The sequence below is a fragment of the Tinamus guttatus genome, unplaced genomic scaffold, assembly GCF_059628265.1.
Source record: "Tinamus guttatus ecotype Peru unplaced genomic scaffold, ASM5962826v1 Tinamus_guttatus_pri_ptg000056l, whole genome shotgun sequence".
In the NCBI taxonomy this organism is placed as follows: Eukaryota; Metazoa; Chordata; class Aves; order Tinamiformes; family Tinamidae; genus Tinamus; species Tinamus guttatus.
The window spans coordinates 4228531-4244989 of NW_028288590.1; the positions used below are offsets into that span (position 1 = coordinate 4228531).

At 33.1% G+C, this 16459-nt stretch overlaps 1 protein-coding gene across 1 annotated transcript in view; it reads right to left on the reverse strand.

Annotated features, from left to right (window-relative positions):
• The window catches only part of ASPH (aspartate beta-hydroxylase), a 100575-nt gene that overhangs the window by 56252 nt on the left and 27864 nt on the right, over window positions 1–16459 (reverse strand). The window contains exons 5-9 of the mRNA XM_088540173.1: window positions 5225–5311; window positions 3202–3276; window positions 2557–2718; window positions 1507–1566; window positions 255–311 (exon numbers count right to left, since the gene is read on the reverse strand). Coding sequence (XP_088396299.1) covers window positions 255–311; window positions 1507–1566; window positions 2557–2718; window positions 3202–3276; window positions 5225–5311 — 441 coding nt within the window. The remainder of the gene's footprint in view (window positions 1–254; window positions 312–1506; window positions 1567–2556; window positions 2719–3201; window positions 3277–5224; window positions 5312–16459) is intronic.

The window sequence follows — 16459 nt, forward strand, 5'->3', positions numbered from 1 at the left end:
GGAGATCTATTCACACAACAAAATAAAGCTCATGTAAGTTCATAATCTCATGGCATGTTGTATTCACAATTATAATAGTAATATAGCTGCAAAACCAGCACTACAAAAAATATAGCTTTTGAATTCTGAAAAAGTATTTGAAAATAAAGTGTAACCACGGAGTGAATATAGCACATGACTTTGAAACACTTTAAAAAAGGCATTAGTGATTACAGTGATTACATTGCAAATTGAAATTATGAAAATTGACAAACCTGGAGCTTCTGGCTCTCTTTCTGTGTTTTCCCCACCCATATCATATTCATATGAAACTGTAAATTAAAATTAAAAAATGATACATCTTTAATATTCTACTATTTTATTTCCTACTCACGATTTTTCCAACAGTTGAAAGTAGCTCTGTGGTATGTATCTAGTTGAAAACTGACCTTTTAAAACCTTATAAACAGTAAAAATACTAGAACTATGAAAGCCATGAGCTGCTAGGAACATTTTTGAATGGCTCTTTTAATACGAATCCAAAATATAATTTTCCCTAATCCCCCAAACTCTGAAGTAGCATCATTATTAATGTACAGAAAGAATCACTAGTGCTTATCTACAGCCAGTGCCTACGGTAGCCAGAAAACAGGCTTGGAAAAATATTTACATTCATTTAACAGCAGCACAGAAATAGGCAATTTACTACTTTTCATAGATTGGCTAAGGAATTTAGATTCTTTTCTGCTGTGCTTGCAATTATTTGAGATGCTGTAACTATATTCAATAGGATGCACCACACTTAACACGCAGTACCAGAGTTACAGCGACTACTCTTTTTTCTTTTGAAGTGTAGCAGCACAAATTCCAAATTGGTATCTGGAATGCAGCAATCTCTCACAAAGATGGAACCAAGCTGTATTAGCTGTATTTAACAGAAACAAAATTATTTTCTGACTTATTTGGCATTACGCAATGCTGCAAAATCCAGAACTATCATTTAGCCAACGAGGCCTAGTCCAAAACAAAATCAATATCTGATGCCAATGGAAGAGGCTTGAGGACTATAGAGAACTAGTAATATGCAGAAGAAAATACTTTTCAGACAATAAAACACTGTGATATCTGTTTAAAGTTCCTAAACAGAGCTGTCTTTTTATGTTTTAGATTTGATAATAAAACTGCAGGGAGAGAGGCACTAATGAAACAAAAGAAAGAAAATTCCTATATGGTATCAAGTGCAGCATGAAGGATGCTTATTGGTTTAATCCAGGCCAAATTCCATAAAACATTAACATAAATTAGGATGTATAGAAGCCAGTACAAGCATAGTTCGTTAGGAAGCATTTAGTGCTGATTGACTCTTTGATAATATAATTGGTCATGCAGAAACTATTAGTCCAGGTAGAAAATATGCCTGCAGAAGATGACAGCAAGGTGTCCAGTAAGAAGACAAATATCTGGCTGATGACAAGAAAAACACCCATAAAATCAGTATAGCAGAGTTTGGAGAAAACTGAATTGTACCTGGAACTTCGTATGTTTCCGGTTCTATTGCTCCAAGGTCATCTGCTAAAACATCAATGTCTGAGAGACAAATAATTTTTTAAAAAATGTGTAAATATGTAATTCAATATATGATGCTGCATAACATCTGCATAACAAAATATTACGGAAAGATAGAGTCAAATTTCTAATCAGGCATTATAAGCAAATTTCTTCATGCCGTAAAGACATTTTATAGGTTGAAAGAAAAAAAATACAGGTAATGCTGAGTGTGAATATATAGATATATATGCACGCACACAGACACACATATATATCTATACGCTCAAAAAAAGACAACTTTCTCCAGAATATTCTGTTCCCTATAATTCAAGCATAATGTTTTAAAATCCACCTGCACAAAACTGTAAATTTAAACAAAATAAAATACATTAAGAGGGCAAAAGTGAATAATCATGTTAAAAATTAACAAAAAGTTTAACAAATTTAGTATACAAAATTTTCAGTACTTCAGATAAAAGCATCTTCTCAGAAATACTTTTCCCTAAAATACTTTTCCTACTTTTTTCCCTTTTTTTCAGACTAGGTGGTGTGCTTTAATATTTTATGTTTGCTTCAGACTGCTAAGGCTTTGGGGCAGCAGGATATAGCTGTTTATGTTCTCACTGGGACTTCCCCCACAGTTAATAGCATTCGGTCTACAAACGGCTGTTGGTATATACTTTTAATAGTTTTATGAACTAACAAGCTCAGAAGCAGACTCCATACAGATATTTTAAAAGTTTTTCTATTTGGGTAAGGAATGCAGTTGAAGCACAATTTCTTTTTGGTTGAAAGCCAAAAAACCCATAAGAGAAAAACTATCTGCATGTCAAAACACATGATAATAAAATACCCTATTTTGACTGATATTTATTTGCTAAGTGGTATTTACAGTGGTTGATCTTGCCAAATATCTAAAACAAGTAAAAATTAATATTGATGATTAAGTTCTTAAGAAGACGTGTTTCCATTTGTCTGTCCTTATTTCTGCCAAAATGTAACCTGAATTAGGTTTAGTTTCTCAGATACCTTTCTGACTGGAGTCTGGCAACTCATATGCTTCTGAAATTTCATTCTCTAATTCTCCATGTAAGTCATCCGCGGCAGGAGTTCCAAAAGCTTCGTCATGTTTGTCTTCCCCTGCTCTCCAGTGGTCATGTACGCTCTCATGTACATCTTCATGTCTCTCTCCTAATTAATAATACAGACTGTTAAAGAATACCAACTCTTTGGTATATTTTATTACCAGTAATATTGAGCTTTTTAATATTTTTCAGCTACTCCTTGAAGGGGACAGGGGCAGACAAAACATCTGCCCCTTACAGCAGTATAATTTCAGAATATCTAAACTTCCTCGGCAGTGGCACAATCATTTATGGGGAAAAACACATTAAAAACATCTCCATTTATTCATACTTGCAAGTGTATATTTTGAGTAAGATCTTGTAAACTGAGTGATATGAACTACCGTTTCCCAATAACTCTTGAATAATAGGGCACAGCAATAGAATTCGCTTACTAAATTGATAACTTTTTCTTGGGAATTATAGATCTATTTATTAGGACTTCCTGGGCAAGCAAAAGAATTTCAAGTGCATATCAAAAATAGAATTTTAAGATCTGTCTATCCTGTATTTATAAATTCTTCAATGATTTCTAAGTGTTAGTGCATACCAGACTGCAAATGCAGAGCTTCGTGAAGAACAGAGTGAATTTCCTCTTCCAATTCTACTTCAGCATTCTTGTGCTCTGAAAGGATTACAAGTTGCAGCAGAGATAAGTGCAAAGGACAAAGTCTATACATTCGCTCATGATTTGCAGCTTTTTGTAGTCTCATTCCATGTTCTGTACAGTTTTATTTCACGAATCCCTGCAACCCATACACTACAGAGATCTTTTGGTTTTGTTTACTCTCCACTTGCAAAAGTGGAGATTCCTGATAAAATGCCTAAAGATGAACTGAAAGAATCTACTTGCAGCTACTTACAATGGGTGTTCTATGCCTTCCTCAGCATCTTCCTATCTTCCTATCCCTATCTTCCTCAGCAGCAATAATGCCATTACTTCAGATAACCACTCCTTTCAAGGACTCTCTCCCGAGCAATATTTTACTAACACTTCCATTCATTATATTCTTACAATTTAGGCAGAAGCACTAGCATGCCATAATTTGACAACAGTCATTTTCATAAGTGGAGGATTGGTTATTTAGTAAGCAGGAAGAAAAGATACTAGCATTCCAACAGTAAGGACTTCTCCAGGCAATTCACCGCAGCAGGAATTCCAGACTCATTTCAGGGCCAAGTGAACATCACTTAATAAACAAGTCCAGAACACCATGGGAATCAGTAAAGTGCTGCCTTCATATAAATGTCCTAAAATTAACATCAAGAAATTCAATAGTAATTTCATTGTGTAAAAACAATCACAATTGTATTTTGAAATAAAGGTCTGTAATGGCACCAGTTATGTAAACACATAGAAATAACACCTTAAATTGAATGTATTTTATAAGCAATAAGCAACTCAAGGCTTTAAAAATAGATTCTGCATTTTAGTTTATTAAATATGTGCTCCACTTTTGTGGGTTATCATGCTTAGGTTCATATAACCATCTAGTAACATACCCTTCTTCCAAGTACTGGAAAATAATAGTCCTGAATAACACTAAAACGCATTCTACATACCTGAAAGCTACCATGTAGAATTATCTTTACTGGAACTGTTTTTGAACCTAATAAATTTTACCTTTCTAAAAAATGTTTTAAAAATATTTAAAAATGTTTTAAACACCTTTTAATTTTTTTTTAAGTGATTTTCAACCGTAGGCATCAAGTTTACTCTGTTCATGACAAACGTTTTTGAAGAAAAGTGAACGCTGAATAACCTTAGTGTTTCTATTTTCTAATTTTAGTTTAAAAATATAAAACTTCAAAAGTACTTGAATTCAACAATAACAAGACAATTTTCCACTGTTGTTAAACCAATTTAGAAAATGAGAATAGTGCTATCACTAAAATTACACAATTTCTCATATCAATTTTGCTTTTAATTGGGAATGACAATGATCGTTTTACAACAGCTTCTATATTTTTCATCTGCTTAACTGGAGCCAACCTGGGATGTGATTTTATGAACAAACACAAAATAAATAAATAAATAAATAAATGTATGCAATATATAAATTTATTAAATGGTAATATTGTTTCACCTGCTTTTTCCCAAGAAGATGAATAATTCAAAAAGAAAAATCAATTTTTATGAAATGTGCTGTTATGATGAATAACTGGGTATATCATTGCATATATATTATAATCACAACTGTACTCCAGCATAAAATTATCTGATGTGATCTTGTTCCATTGGTATCCATGAGAGCTCAGACAAATACCTTCTCAGCATATAACCTACCAACTTTCAGTGGCAGATGATTTACACAAAGTTACCAGCAGTGACTCCCACTAAATAAACTACAGCAGAAAGAATCACAGAATGCTTAAGGTTGGAAGGGACCTCTAGAGGTCATCCAGTCCAACCCCCTTGCACACGCAGGGCCACCCAGAAAGAACACCACATAAAAGCAATTGCATGAAAGATTTATATTTCTACCCAAAGGAAAAACACCACAATGAAGAGGCAAATATAGTTCAAATGAAACAGTGTGTCTCTTGTTTCATCTTTGGTGCAGGGACCTTACCTGATTTGACAAACTGTTCAGCAGGGTGAATGGTGTCCTCGGAGTCTGATGATGTTGTCTGTGCTGGGACAGATCTTTCTTTAAGGCCTGCATTTTTCAGTTATAAAGTTAACTTTAGAGTTTTTTTTGTTTGTTTGTTTTCATTCAATTATATATCAAGAAAGAGACAATCTTGTTTCAATTATTTCAATCACAAAGGAAAAAATATTTCACATTAAACACTTCAAAAGATATCCAAACAATCAATCATTACTACAGGGCCATATTGATAAAATGTACAAAAATGTACAAAAAGACTAAAGTATATTCATATAATACACAAATATATATTTTGAAGATCCCCACAAAAATGAGAAAAACTAGATGGAATTTTTAGCAGCTGTGTCTAATTCAAAGAAACTAAGCAATTATTAAGCTAGTTTCATGTTCTGTTCAGATTTATAAGAAGAATATGCAGCAATTGGTTTATCTTCTTGGAGAAAAAATCCTTCACAATCTCTTTTTTTTAGTGTATATTTTTTATGAATAATTGCCTTGTTCTTTACAATATCCTGCTCATTGTGATCGAGATCATCAGTCCTTCCAAGATTTAATACATAGGATTAATTAAGTACAAGCACAAAATACATAGGAAATTGTAAAGAAACCTTTAGCTCTAACTTTGTCTTCAATATTAACTAGTCTCTGTCTCATTTCCTTTAACTCCTGAGATTCTGCCAATAAGATGCTTGCTATTTATACCACTAAGTCTTTTCTGGATGAAAACATAATGAAAAGCAAGAAAGCAACAACAATAATGATCAACACCAAGGTAAGAGATAAAGGTAACCTTAGATAAATATCTGCCCAATATTAAGATGGTCATTATTTCTCATTTACTGTCCTAGTTTCAGAAAGCACAGTGAAAAGCTTGAGAGATTATGCCACAGCCTAAGACATCGCATCCTCAAGAAGAACTTATTGATGTTAGCCTAATCCTCTTTTCTGTTATCCTTAAGAAGGATTGAAGCAAGATTTAAACAAGACAGGTTCTGACAGATATAGAGAAAAAGTTTTTCCCTGTGAGCACAGTCAATCAGTGGAACAGGCTGTCCATAAATGTTGTACAGGCTCCATCCTTCGAGGTTTTCAAGATCGTACGAGATAAAGCTCAGAGTACCCTGGTCTCATCTCTCAGTAGACTCTGCTTTCAGTAGGATGCTGGACTACTGACCTCTTGAAGTTACTTCCAAACTGAATTCTCCTGTGATTCTAGGATGGTTTTCTGATATTTGATTTTATACGAGTTGTGAGGTTAACTAAGTTATTTTCTAAAATAAAGAAACAGCGTTCCTCCTCAGGAGCCGGGGAGAAAGCAAATAAAACTAAACAAAATGAAAAGAACTGATTTCTCAGAGTAAAATTCAAAGAAATCACTTGAATGAAAAGAATTATAATAATAGTAAAAGAAGCTAACTATAATGAGCACTCTGCTGCTGCCAAGACTGGTAGAAATAACTGTACGTGAAACACCATAAGCATTGTACTTCAAGGCACTAAAGTTCTTAAAACATATATCATAAAGTTTCTGCTAAGTCAGGTATATCTCACTACAGATATGACTAGTGTATCTCAAAATACTTTTGTGTAAACTATAGAGATGCTATTATTTTAAAGACTGTGAAAAGCATATATTCACTATCCAATACATGTGAACAGGAGAAAAATGAATTAATTCTAGTTTCGCTTTTTGTATTACCTAAACTAAATTGAATATATTTTTAAAATATCTTACCTAGGAGCCCACTACTATAGAGTCAAGATCACAAGCTGGATTATAAAAAAAAAAAAAAAAAAAAAAAAAAAAAAAAAAGCCATATTGACATCTTTCTTCTTTGCCAATTTTCTCCTGTTTCATTAGAAAAAAATTCAAAATATTCCTAGGCAAAACTTCCATTCATCTTTTGCTGCACTAATATTAATGACTAAAAGAGTAACAAGTTACTTCATTCTCTAATCAGCTTTGAATACAGAATAGAGGGGAAACAGCTAATTATTTAATGCCACATTCTCAGAATCCGGAAGAGAAGAAAAACATCCATCCTACTTTCACACACACAAATCACCAGCTTACAATATCCACATTTTCAAATAAGTTGTGGCTCTATCCTCTGATAACCCACACCCATTTTAAGGTTAACCATTTTCTCTGCTTCATAAGGTTTTTGCTGAATGATATTTTTTATATCATTCAAAGCATTTCCCAAGATAATCAGGCCTTCAGAACAAGCCAGCACTTACAGTGCATAAAAGGTAAGAAGAGACTAGCAAATTTTTCTTTGTTTACCTTGCACATTTGTGACTTTGGCTTTGACGCTTTATAGATCAGCTATAAAATATGTGTTCCTTGCTGTCTCCTATGCAAACCTATGCTATCTCACATACTTTTTTGAAACATACTCTTTCATCGGATATGAAGTTACACTCTATTTTTACTTTTGGTGCATTTTTTTGAGTTTAGGTGGTAACTTGCCATATTATCTGGATCACAATAATGCTTCACAGAGATTATGGCAACAGCACAACAAATGTCCAGGCAAAAATCTCATTTTATTATGTGCCTATCTGTATAGCCTACAGTGCTGCTCAAAAGAAATGTTTTTGAGAAACAAACTATTTTAAGACCAGACAGACTTTGGGTCATACATGAATACACAACAATTAGAAATTCATTCCAAATTTCACTCTCCAGATATTTACAATTTCTGCCAAGTTAGAGAGGAAAACAAAGTGGAGGAAAACATGGTATCTCCCCACTCCCCCCTTAAGAACGACTATGATATTAATGTTCACCTATCAAACATGTACCTTAACACCAAATAGAGCAAATATGAATAAACACATCTCTATCATTGCTGAAACTTAAAAATTAAAACTCATTACACAAGTGCATTTAAGAAATACGATTCCTGAAGGTAACAATATTTTCTTTGACAAACAAATAATGCTTTCAGCAGTATAACGTTCATAAAACATATCTTTTCCCCTTCCTACCACATGTGTAAGCATTTGACAAATAGCTCAGTACATCAAATCTTTCAATTATCTAAGTACTGTACTACTAGTTATAGCTGTTATTTAATCCATTTTTAAAAAAGGTTTCCTGTCAAAGAATCAGATTGTATCTTACCCCATTACCACATCTTTTAACCTTAGGGATCAAAGCATCTTAGGCAGGTATTCATGTGCTCTATGCACATATATGTGCTGTCAACAGTTTTATACTGAAAATTGAGGCAGAACAGAGAACAGAATATTATCTTACAACCATTCACATGCATGAGCTCAATATCTACCTCACTGTTTTTCTTTTAAAAAATCCCGCAATATTATAGTAAAAGAATCTTCAGCTATCATCACGAATTTTGTTTTGAATCTTTTGTAACTTTATTGGGCAACTAATGTTTCAACAAAATAAGCAACAGTATTTGTCTAGTAAAATTAGAAAATATTCCTTTCCTCAACAAACAAGAAAGCAATTATAAATTCAATAAAATACTGAAGGATAAATCCTTCTGAAGAAACGTTTTGTAACTTCCTATACATTCCAATTAGACTGCTGGATAAATCACTTCTTATTGCTAAAAATATAGAGGGTATAACAGCAAATTAACATAGGAGATTGCTTACAGAAGTGTCATGTACTTGGAAAGTGTTTTTTGAAGAAAATGATCTTAATAGCTGTAAAAAAGAAGCTCTAATCAAGTTCAACCTGAAGACAGTAATAAAAGAATACCACTCTTCTTTAAATAGGAATGAAACCCAATAATTATCCATAATAGTGCAATGGTCTCACTTTTACAAGTATTCACCAGAAGCTTCCAGTGGAAGACTGCTATTAATGAAAGAGCACTGAAAAATCTGACTCTGATTTTGAACAGTTGAATTATTTGGAAAATTTGGCTACAGTAAACTGAAAAGTTGATAGTTCAGACCAAAAAAAAAAAAAAAAAAAAAACCAGAATATACTATCACAGGATGCATAAAGGCAGTGTAGTACCACCTTGTTTGTGTACACCTTGAAGTCATACAATTAAATGCAATGCTACACAGGCATTCAGACCAACTTTGAAATAGTTTTATGAGTTTTCCTAGAATTTACACTTCCTTACTATTATCTCATGACAATACATTCCACTAATTCTCTGCTTTTGGGAAACGAAAAAAATCTCATGGATTTTCACTGCATGTGTCCAGGTAATCCTCGTTCGCCCTTAAACTTATACTTGATACGCAACATTACACTTTAGCCCCATACCAAGAAAAGAGCATTTTCATACAAAGCAAACAAACAAACAAACAAAAAAAACAGATGTAGATTGAGAGTATGCTTAAAAGTAACTGCCATTAATCTGGTATTTCTGTTACGAATACATGTACAGTGACCCAGGATACATTAGCATATGAACATATTTCACAGCAGTCATTTTGCTTTTTGTTTACAATGCCAGAACATGTGTACCAATTTTCAAAAAGCAATTATACATAACCTTTCTTTCCACTTATCATTTCTACAAAACATAATTTTCTTATTGTCGCATTTCTCATATACCTATTAATACACTGAATTTCTCATCCATCAGATCTATTCCTACTTAGCGCAACTGGAATTCTGATTATTTCTTTTCTTTCTTATCTTCCTTTGCTGAGCTTTCAGAAATTTTGGATGGACTTTTAGCTATCTTTTTTGCTTCTTTGCCTTTTCCCGCCAGAGTAGTACCAGCCTTTTCAGTAGCTGATTTTTTTGTAGTCTCCTTGGATTTGACATTTTTGTCTAGGCCTTTTACCTTTTCCTTTCCTTTGTCTCTTTTAACCTTGTCAGAATCTTTCTTTAGTTTATCCATCTCAACAGTTTTCTTGTCCTTTCGATCAGCAGCATCTTTTCCTTTTCTGGCCTTCTTTTTTTCTTCCTCATTTTTGATTTCATCCTTCTTGGAATCCTGTTTCTCCTTTATTTTCTTGACTGGTTCTTTAATTGCTTCTTTTACTTTTTTTGTTTTGTTTTTCATTTAAAAAAGGGGGAAATGTTCAGTAAGAGAACCATTTTAAATCACAGAATATATTTTATGAGCAACTATCTACATGCTTTGATTTTTTTTTGTGTATGGTTTGTTAAATACAAATTTAAATGTGTTCGTTTAACTACTTAAGCTTTAAGCAATTTAAACCAATCAGCTTTAACTTTTAGCAATAGCTCACACCATGCAGCCATTCGATAACCTTAACTTACTGTAACTGCATCTGAATAATGCATTTAACTACTAAAAATACGCCTCTATTATCTTACTTTCTTGCTTAACTTCTAGAGAATGCTAACCACAGTTTTGTCAATAAGCATGAAAATCACATCATATTTTGAATCTTTGATATTGGTGTGACCATTTTAAGGCCTTGAAAAATCAAGAACATATTCTAAGGAAAAATTCTTCACAATTTTTTCAACTTACTAGAACAATGAATGAAAGTGTTATATACCTACAGATGATGCCAAAAGTTGAAATGTATTTATATGTATCTGTAAACATATGTGTGTGTACATATATATATATATATATATATATAAGTGCAAATGCAAAATTATTAAGAAATAACAATATCTTGTCGAATTAAATCAACAGTAAAAAAATTGTTTAATTTGGCTTAGTCATATTCAATAAAATCAAAGTAATAATAATAAATTCTCATATTTTTGCTTTATTTTTGCTTTTCAATCCATGCTGGTTGTATTACATGCCTTGAACTTCTCTATTTAAGTTATATTACTCAGTTGGCTGTAATGTAGTATCTAGATAACATACCAACAAAAAAGTCAGGACAGCATTCTTGAAATCTAAAAGTTCATTTATTCACTTCCACTTTGTTCACTATTTAAAAATATTGTCACAATACCACCAATAGTAAGCAACTTTTTACTTTTAATAAAGTTTAGAAAACTTTCCACTAACTATCTCCATGCGATATTTGTAGTTACTTTCAAAAAAAAAAAGTAATACATTACCTTAATTAAAAAAAAAATCAATAAGGATTTGAAATCTAAAATAGGTGTTTGTGTTTAGACAAATACCCTTTTGAGGCCAACTATAGTTAGTTCAGGCAAAGAGCAGTAAAGTGATAACAATTCTCAACAGCTGCCTCTAACAGCTGTGCAATGTTTTGGTGGTGTTAACAATTCACTCACACAGTGAAAATCATATTTCTTTCTTTTTTTGTTCTTGTTTTATAAACATAAATCATCTGGAAATATATCACAACAGTTCCTCAATCACGTACCAAGCATCTTCTTTGAAAAATAAGCCAAAGCACAGGAACGAATTGTTAAATGATATATTTATTAAACTCTTGGAAATGCACAGCTTTCACCAATTCATGGCAAACAATGCAGAACAAAAGCTGAAAACTTCAAGTTGCATGCAAAGATGCTAAGAAAAACTCAGATGAACATGAGAGCTTTCCGCAGCAGATATATTTTTTCTCTAATGTCACTTTGTATTATGAACAAAAATAGTATTTTTCACATACTTCTATTCCATACTGTTTTTTTTTTGCTAGCCTATATGTGTTTAATAAAGCACAAACACTCTTTATATAGGAACATGCTGTGTGAAGATAACTGAGCACATCTTAAAAGTCAAGGAGTACCTGAAATAGTAACTTTAACTTTACTTAAATTTCTCCTTGCATGAGAAAGAAATGGATGAAACTATCCAAGTGCAGACTTAAGCAGAAATTAAGGTACTCAAATCCAATTACCAGATGATAATAGTGCTTTGAGTGCTTTGATAACTAAAAGAGCATTTGGCTAAAAGATTCAGATTTTTTTTCCCCAAACAGAATAAGAAGTAAACATTAAATGCTTATAAGACAAAAAAAACTGTTGCAAAAATGTTTCACAAATTAAAAAAGAATCTCTAATTAGGAAAGCACTCATGTTGCCATTAAATTATAACCAGTAAAAAATAAATACTGCAAAATAGAGTGAATAATAGCTTGTTTCATCAGCTTGTTTCGTCAGACAATAATTAGCCAACACAGCTAATATTAGTAAACATTATTATAACCTTCAATGCCTATTTGCAACACGCATGCATTTCAGACATCATATCTGATAAGGTTCACTGACAAAAATAATATTAAAATACCTTTGACTTTAGTTTTTTTCTTGGCTACCCCTCCTGGCTCCTCACCTGGTATGTTGTAAAATGGAAACAGGTTATGAATATATCCCTGTGATGTTCAAAGCCATGATACAACATTTTCAGATCTGTCAGGTAGAAAATTACCTTTACCTTGCACCACACAATGGAGAGATATCAAATGTTTGCTCGTTAAGAATGAAGCAAGCAGGTACCGAGACGCAAGGCAACTCACCTAGGCAAACCCCCCACTTGCTTGCACACAAGTCTAGGAGCTTATGGAACTCTTCAGAGTCAGCTTAGTTCATAGAATCACAGAATGCTTAAGGTTGGAAGGGACCTCTAGAAGTCATCTAGTCCAACCCTCCTGCACACGCAGGGTCACCTTGAGCACGTGGCACAGGGCTGCGTCCAAGCGGGTTTTGAAGATCTCCAGAGAAGGAGACTCCACAACCTCTCTGGGCAGCCTGTTCCAGGGCTCTGTCACCCTCACTGTTAAAAATGTTTTCCTTAAGTTCCTGTGGAACTTTGGATGCTTCAGTTTCTGATCATTTCCTCTAGTTCTGTTGGTGGCCACCAGTGAAAAGAGGCCATCACCATCCTCCTCACTGCCTCCCTTGAGGTACTTATAGACACTGATTAGATCCCCTCTCAGCCTTCTCTTCTCTGGGCTGAACAGGCCCAGCTCCCTCAGCTCTCCATTTTGTGGAGTTCTCTCCACGCAGCATCATGCCAAGCTATTATTACCGCTATCCCAACTGCTTCCTTTGGTAGGTATTGCAGCAGTTCTCCCTCAAATCCATCAACCTGTATTTCTATATAATTTTATATATACTTAATAAATATATAAAGTTTGTAATCTCTTTATAAGTGATTTTTTTCTTGCAAATGAATTATAATCTATATTTTATAAAAATAGACATGAATAAAACTCAAAATTAAGAAGGAAAATTCAGAATATAGACAGCAAAGGAGGGGAGAATATTTCCTTTATGCCACATCACTGAATATATTTAAATCTTGTTTTATTTTCATTTCTATTTCTAGCAGTTTAAATACTATGTCCAATAAAAACATGTGTTTTGTCAAAGTTATTGCTCATATCCCAACAAGCAGCTACAATTTCATTTCAGTAGATATACTTTACTATTTTCCTTAAAACTTTTACTTAAAATAGGCCTTACTCTCCAGACAAAGATTGCAAGATACTGACTGCCCTCTTTCCCCTTTATCTAACAAAAAATGAGGTCATTCAGCAACTTGTGGAAAAGGATGTATGAATTAAGTAAAAGCCTTCCCGAAAATATAAATGATAATTAGCCTCATCCTTCTAGTATCACAAAGATTCTGGATTATTACTATCACACTGACATAATTTTTAAGACCTAAATGCTCTAAGCACAACTACATTAGCCCTAAAAATTATGTGGTTTGCTATAGGAAAACTAACTAAAAGATAACACAAGATTTGCTAAATACATTAACTCATATATCATTTTGACAAACAAATTAAGATATTCACATGTTCCAAAATTAGGCTTCTGATCCAGACATACCAGGCTTCTACATCAGACATCTGTATCTTGAATTTAAACTCCCAGAGAGCAGTACACAGATGCCTGAACGGTATCAATATACCTCAACATTTATGCTTTAAAAAACTACATTAAAAATCATATATTTAATTTCACATGTTAAAAATGACACTGTGATCAAGCTACATTTAATTTCTACCTTATATCTTTCCAAATTATGAACACTGACGTTATTGCCCATTTTTTTTCTAAAATGGGTTGCCAGGCTAAAAAAAGAAAAATAATAATTACTCTCATAATTAGTTTTCTTACAAACTCAGTCTGTGATATTAAAGTCTTGCTGAGCTCTTGTTCCACAGATCATCAGAACTGATGAAATACAGAGCAATACATATGTGCAACTATCAGCAAACAAACCATCTCTTTATATAAAAGGAATAACAGAATCCCACTTTTTGTCACGTTACATTCAACAATGCAGGAACAAACAGTAAAATCCATGGCGCTAGTGAGGACAAAACCGTATCTAAGCTTTCTCCCAGTAACCTCTTTTTTCATAGCAAAATGAAATGTTATTGGAAATTGAAGATAAACTCTAAAAATAAACACAATTTTTAATCGATTTTTGCACATAAACATTAACATACAGATATCTGAAACAATGTAAAAAAATAATGTATAGAAATACATTACCTATATTGAAAGGCAGATTATAAAATACGTAGATCACTGCTTATTGATCTTTCATTTGCTAATAAACATTCAGACAAACTGTAATTAATTTTAATCTACTTTCAGTACAATGAATATCATTATTTTTATACAATGAATATCATTAAGATGCTCGGCAACCCATCAATGCTTTTTTGTATTGTAATTTAAAATGAATGGACCTATTTGCTGTAGAATAATGTGTTTCAAAATCTTAATTACGCAATAATCACAAGACTATTCACCTTAATATCTGTCAGGCTTGATCCGTAAAATGGCTACAATATAGGAAAATCTCATTTCTGAATCCCAACCTGCCTGAAACAAGATGTAGGTGCAAACCAGGTAAAGTTTCCAAAATGGCAACAATCTAGGGAATGTAATCTCTAAAAAACGTGGCACTTGGGTAAGCTCATTGGCAAAAATCGAGGCTCTTGTAGCCCCTTGGGCATATAAACCAATAGACTGTATTTTATGAGTCGCAAAACTGAACTCACAGACCCTCATTCTGAGTTACAGTTCAAGCACCATAAGACCTTTTTGATCCAGTTTTCCTAGCTCCTACTAGTTCTAGAAATTCCTCCTCCTTTTTTTCCCTACTAGATTATGCAGTAAAAAAAATAAAATAAAAAAATAAAAAAAAATCTGGTCTTAGCAATGAAAAGAAATCTATAGAAATTTATAAGTGTAGAAGAATGACAAAGACGAATGCCATTTGAGCCAATGCATTAAAAACAGAGATCAGGTTAACATATTTTCTCTAGCATTTTCCGAAGATATACTTTAAAAAGCTATACAAAACACCCCTTGTTCATATCCAAGTGGTTATTATTCCATAATTCTTAAGATATTTCCTAAGTTTTCTGCCATTAACTTGATTGTTTGAAACTTAAGAGTATTACCAAGCAATCTAATTCTGCAAGAAAATCCAGTTACTTCCTCCATTTTCCTCTCAAAAGAATATGAATACTAATTTTAATCAGAAAAAAAGGATAGCACAAAACACAATCTTTTTAGACACTATCTCAAAAATATTGTCAGTTTATAGTCACATATTTTTAAACTGAGAAATCTGAAGTTGTTTCTTGCTTGTTCAAATTTTATATTCTTCATTTAGTAACGCTGAACACTTTTTTCTTTACTATTTTTCCTATTCAGAGGCTTTGACACATGAACAAATTTCTATATAACAATTTCACCACAACACCTACACCTGCCTAAACCCTTGCAACATCATGTAGTAAATGTAAGTCAATTTAAGGTGGTTTATCCATCTATATGTGAAAAGGATGAGGCTACTTCACATTTACTGTGGGAAATACACGTGCCCAAAGACAGCACAAAGCTGCTGACAGACAGGGTACCCTGCATGCTACCCTTCAATAATTTGTGCATCACAGCATGGATAACAGAACAGAAAGAGTCTCAAAGCTTTAAACTTTAGGGTTTCTGTTCAGACTGCTGCCTTAAAAATCATGAGATCCTCCAAAGGTGAGAACAGTGCAAAGATGCTATTCCACCAGCAAGCTTCCCATGAGCTATTAGGGTTTACTTTTTTTTTTAATCACAAAATCTCCTTCATCACCCAGGAAAATAACAAAAATGTTGAAATCAAGGAATGAAGGAATCAAATATAAATCTTTAAGCAGAAGCTGATGTCAACCAGCCTTTCCTCTTTTCCCCGCTCTTTTTCCTTCTCCAGAACTGCAAGGCAAAAAAGTTGGGATTCTTTGTGTATGCACCTGCACAGTAATTATTACTATTGCATTTATATAATATACTACACTGGGTTAGTGTTCTGCTCAAGTTCTGCTGAA